This window comes from Lontra canadensis, unplaced genomic scaffold (assembly GCF_010015895.1).
Source record: "Lontra canadensis isolate GAN:19392208 unplaced genomic scaffold, GSC_riverotter_1.0 scaffold83, whole genome shotgun sequence".
Taxonomy (NCBI): domain Eukaryota; kingdom Metazoa; phylum Chordata; class Mammalia; order Carnivora; family Mustelidae; genus Lontra; species Lontra canadensis.
This window is the reverse complement of record NW_022631077.1, coordinates 1301527-1307264: the sequence shown is the minus strand read 5'-3', so window position 1 is coordinate 1307264 and position 5738 is coordinate 1301527. Positions and strand designations below refer to the sequence as shown.

Genomic DNA, 5738 nt, shown 5'->3' with positions numbered 1-5738 from the left:
GACATATCAGATAAAGGGCTAGTGTCCAGAATCTATAAAGAACTTAGCAAACTCAACACCCAAAGAACAAATAATCCAAACAAGAAATGGGCAGAAGACATGAACAGACATTTCTGCAAAGAAGACATCCAGATGGCCAACAGACACATGAAAAAGTGCTCCATATCACTCGGCATCAGGGAAATACAAATCAAAACCACAATGAGATACCACCTCACACCAGTCAGAATGGCTAAAATTAACAAGTCCGGAAATGACAGATGCTGGCGAGGATGTGGAGAAAGGGGAACCCTCCTACACTGTTGGTGGGAATGCAAGCTTGTGCAACCACTCTGGAAAACAGCATGGAGGGCCCTCAAAGTGTTGAAAATAGAACTACCCTATGACCCAGCAATTGCACTGCTGGGTATTTACCCTAAAGATACAAACGTAGTGATCCGAAGGGGCACGTGCACCCGAATGTTTATAGCGTCAATGTCTACAATAGCCAAACTATGGAAAGAACCTAGATGTCCATCACCAGATGAATGGATAAAGAAGATGTGGTATATATACACAATGGAATACTATGCAGCCATCAAAAGAAATGAAATCTTGCCATTTGTGACGACGTGGATGGAACTAGAGGGTATCATGCTTAGCGAAATAAGTCAATCAGAGAAAGACAACTATCATATGATCTCCCTGATATGAGGGAGAGGAGATGCAACATGGGGGGGTTAAGGGGGTAGGAGAAGAGTAAATGAAGCAAGATGGGATTGGGAGGGAGATAAACCATAAGTGACTCTTAATCTCACAAAACAAACTGAGGGTTGCTGGGGGAGGGGGGTTGGGAGAGGGGGGTTGGGGTTATGGACATTGGGTAGGGTATGTGCTATGGTGAGTGCTGTGAAGTGTGTAAACCTGGCGACTCACAGACCTGTACCCCTGGGGAAAAAATATATTATTTGTTTATAAAAAATAAAATTGAAAAAAAAAATGTACTATGACAAATGTAGCTTGTATGATGGTTCTAGCCAGGAGTCCAAACCTGAAGGTGACTAGCTAAATGGGTTTAAAAAAAGAAGGTGTCATTAGGTGCAATTTGTTGTAACCAATGGACTTGTTCCTTGATTTTGTGTAATTGAATTTCTACCTCTCCAGAGGCATTTATCCAGGTGCAACAGGTGGGATTTGCTTTACATAAACATCTTATTTAGCAAGTAGGTACTCAAGGGCAATACAGCTGTCTAAGACCACTTTAGCCAATGAGTCAAGTGATCAATTTTCGGCTGCTACTGCTTTGGCTGTGGAATCAGCTAGCACACTTAATGTTAGGGAGAGATTTCTGATCATCTTTCATTGGCACTTCAATATAGGGGAGAAAGTTTCTCCTGGTGGAAGCAAACCCACAGCCATGTATACTTCCTGGAACTTCCTGTTTAAGACATCTATGAAGGGTTAATGAGGGAAACCAACTGGAGACTTCTGATTTATTATGGATGTTGACAGGGGCAGTTAAACATCCCAATAAATATTGACCTTCAGCTCACCAGCTATCTAAATATTCATATGCCCACAACTTAAAGCAGGTAGAGTGCAGAGAACTCCCACTAAGGTTGGTTATTGATATATCCATTAGCTGGAATTTCCTGATTGAGTTTTTCAAGCCACAGATTAGAGAAATTTGGATGATATTCTGTGAGGTGCCATTCCATCCAAAACGGGTCTCTGAAAAATCTTGCAATGAGAAGTTAGCCCGTTTGTATTTCCCTTGGGTACAGGGAACAGATCATGGGAAAAATTGGTTCCAAATAAGGCTAAGGAATCTTTGGCATGAACAGAACAGAATTTCTGGTGACAAGTCTAATAGTCAGAAAAGTCACCCCCCTTAACAGTGGCCAGGGAAACATGGATAATGATGTTCTCTTCCCAGGCCAATCCAAGAGTAAAAGATGTAAAGAAAAGAATAAAAGAGTTTGTGTTTAGTTAAAGTAGGAAGTCCTGATCCTTCGAATTGGGAGGAAGCAGTCTACCTTGATGTCAGGTTATTGTCTTCTTCATCGATTTGATTTGGAGGCCACTGGCATTTGCACAGGAGGGAGAGGATATCAGGCAGAACCTTCTTCGGGTGTGAGATGTGTAGTCAAGGCTCAAGTCCCTGAAGTTCGGCTGCCATTTCAGTAATGAACAAGACCTGTTATTGTGCCCTCCAAGACTTAGGAGCAGTCTTTGTTCTTACTGATTCCAAGTCAGAAGAGTGGGACAAACCTGGAAACATTAGTTTGGAGAGTTGTAGCCAGATATATGAGGAAACTAGAAGAGTTCAGGATCCAGTCCAGTTTACTGGTATATAACAAAACCTCAAAGACAAGTAACAGGACTAGAATCTAATAGAGACAAAGGTGCAAACACAATTTTTCTCTCTGTAACTATGCCCATATTTTGCCAAAGATAATCATAGTAAAACTCACGTGTTTGCATTAAATTTGCCCAGGTTATTCACATAGTTGTACTGAAAATAATGACTGACCATGTAAGTTCTTTTTAAGACTGTTTTGCTGGAACTTTTCATAAGGAGTCTCGGACTAAACTATCATAGGCACTGAGGCCAAGAAGTCACACCAAGGACTGGCCATCAGATTTACCTGTAACTACATTCCAGTCAAAGCCTTGGCAATATAGCCAGTGTCTCTGATTGTGTCCTGTTATAAGGAGAACATATTTTTATTGAACTTACACAAGTAACAATAATGTCATGAAAAAAAATACTCAAGAGTTTCCAAATTCCAGAAGGACCAGGGAGGGAGAAAAAAATAAATGTTTTCATCTTTCTTTACAAAGGTATACTTTATCGAATTGCTGTAAATCATAGATAACTTAAGAAAAAGTGCTCCTTAATCTGAAAAAACCAAAGCATCAAGGAAGGAGCAGTATTTCAAAGAGTCATAGTAATTATGATCACCCTCCTTAGTTCATTTAGTCCCCTATAATTAGTACTTGTTTTGCCTGAATCTAGTTTGTCCACTAGTTCTGGAAAATTCTTATCAAGTCCAGTTTTATCATCTTAAAGTTATCAGAAACCTGTATTTGTCCAAAAAAAAAAAAAAAAAAAAAAAAAAGAAGTCCTCTCCACGAATCTCCTTAAAGATCAGGTACTTTTTCAGGAAAACATGTAAAAGCTTCAGAGAAAAGCAGTAACTATCTGTAAAAAGACTTAAAGATGCTTATTTTTAAACATCTGATGAGAGTTCATTATAATGGAATTGACAAGTAAATTTGCTTATTTCTGTAACATGCAACATTTGAAGATAATAATTAGAATTTATGACTGATAACATTATACTGGAACATACCAGATTTCCAACATTTCACACAATTTCAGAAATGCTTATAATGTATACCTACACAAATAAAACATAAAGAAGGCTTAGTATTACTTCTCATTCAACAGCACTTCCTACATAGTTTAACATAACAAATTAACATAATTAGTTTAACATCTTCCTTTTTATAAGAAGAGAGAACAAATCTTTTGAGAAGCTCCATGGACTCTCTGGAAAATCCAAATGTCAGTTTGACTAGAAAAGACAGTATTTAGAATTTTATTTGAAGGAAGCTATAAAAAATATCAAAAAGGTTTAAAACATTTGATCAAATAGCATCACAGGTCACTGTGAAACAATACTTAGTTACACATTTAAACCATAGGGACAACTAAAGACTTCATGAACAATTATCGAAGATTACATAGTTCTGAGCAGAACTTAGCTCTTTTAATATAGTGAGTTCTACTAGATTTAAGACAATTAAAGACCTGATTCAGACAACAAATACAGAAAACTATTTTGATATAAAGATCACTCAAAAGGTAAGGAAAACCCTGTTTACAATTTCTTATTAAAAGTTGACCAACAGGATCACCTGGGAGGTTCAGTCAGTTAAGCCACTGCCTTTGGCTCAGGTCATGATCCCGGGGTCCTGGGATGGAGCCCCGCACTGAGCTCCCTCCTCATCAGGAAGCTTGCTTCTCCCGCTCCCTCTCCCCCTGCCCCAACTCGTTCCCTCTCTCTCTCTCTCAAATAAATAAATTTTTTTAAACAGTGACCAGCAATTCAAGAAAACTTGTCCTTTCAGTAGATGAAAGAAAATTAAGGTTTGGTTTTACATAAGTACACTATCGATACCAAAGGTTTTTTCTTTTTTTAAACCTTGAAGTTCATTTAGCTTGACCATGCATGAAATTTCTTTCCCAAGATTCCTTTCCACGAACCTTCTACAAGTTTTTTCATCTTTTTGTTTTGTTTTGTTTTTTACATTCAGGTTTTGATATATGTTTTTCCCCTCTAAATAGTCTCACTTTAGCACAAAAATACTTCTTTTTCCTTCAACAAGAATGCATCTCTATTCTTCATACCTTCTCTTACTGAAAACACACATCCTGCTTTCCTTGCATAAGATGTTTTCCCTATTATTTCCAGTAGACTTAATTACATTTATTAGAATTTTTTTGTACCTCACAGTTGCATTTATTCACACCAGAAAGGAAACAACATGTCTACAGGCACAGAGCAATGCTCTGTGTTGCCATCTAACAGAGCTTACTGAGATTTATAACAGGCTGATGGTCCATCTGATGTGCACTCTAAGTAAAGATGGTTAATGATGACTACAAGCAGGTGCAGGACTCAAAGCTTTCAAAGCTTTACTTCTTTTATCAGCACTTCTGATGTTATAAATGATGACACCCATCAACCCCATTCCTACACAAAGCTGGTAAATTTGAGTATAGTAGGGCTTCATGGGAATCCAAACTTTTTTAACAAGGCTTTGGAGCATCTTGACCCAGAACCCCCAGATCAGGCTGCCCCAACCTGCATTGCCAATGACTTGCAAAGGTCACCAAGTGCCTATCATTTATTAGAATTATTAACCCTTTGAAAGCTTAATTTCTAGTGAAAACTAAGAAGTAAGCAATGTTACATCGGCCTTCTTTAGACTGGCAAATTTATTAACACATTTTATAATTTCTTAAAGTATATGCTTTTTTAAATTTCATAACACAGCACTAACACATCTAAATATCTTTTAGTTTCTTTGTCATAAGAAACCAAAAGTAGATAAAACTCTGTTCGTAATTAATGTTCCAGTATTTTATTTTGTTTGGAAATGATCTAGATATTTAGTTACTATCCATCATCTAATTTAACTTAGCAAAATTCTAAGGTTTTAAGTTACCAAAAAGACTTGGATAATCTATTTAAGTAGACATGAGTATTGCTGAAAAGTTCATTTGTAAACTTCTTCTTGCATCTTTTTAATAATAAATATTCTTAATATTACATTAAGATTAGTCATGAAAATCTCATGGGATATTAAACAGCTAACCATAACCTTAAATTATCTTTTTTGCTGACAAATTTTTAATACCTAACATGAATACATTTAACCTTTAGTAAGTCTGAGATAATTAAAAGTATTTTATTTACTATTGAAAAGTCTAAAAAGTGCCTATTTTAATTAAAGCAACAAGCTTAAAGTAGCTTAAATAGTGAATTTTTTCCTAAATCACATGAACCTGAAATTCATTTGGATTAAGTTTCTATTATATTTCTAAGAACTTAATTTATTTAAGTGCTTAGTTTTCTTTATGTTAATTAAATAGATCTCTTTTATTTATTTATTTATTTATTTTTAATTTTATTTTTTATAAACATATATTTTTATTCCCAGGGGTACAGGTCTGTGAGTTGCCAGGT

At 36.2% G+C, this 5738-nt stretch overlaps 1 protein-coding gene across 1 annotated transcript; it reads right to left on the bottom strand.

Annotated features, from left to right (window-relative positions):
• Positions 1-4638: 4638 nt before the first annotated feature.
• Positions 4639-4818, bottom strand: LOC116882353 (ATP synthase subunit ATP5MPL, mitochondrial-like). The gene has a single exon (XM_032882660.1). It carries the CDS (start codon positions 4816-4818, stop codon positions 4639-4641), a length of 180 nt encoding a protein of 59 aa, XP_032738551.1.
• Positions 4819-5738: the final 920 nt, after the last annotated feature.

Coding starts and splice junctions, on each gene's coding strand:
- LOC116882353 (XM_032882660.1), bottom strand. CDS start 4,818: ATGCTCCAAAGCCTTGTTAAAAAAGTTTGGATTCCCATGAAGCCCTAC.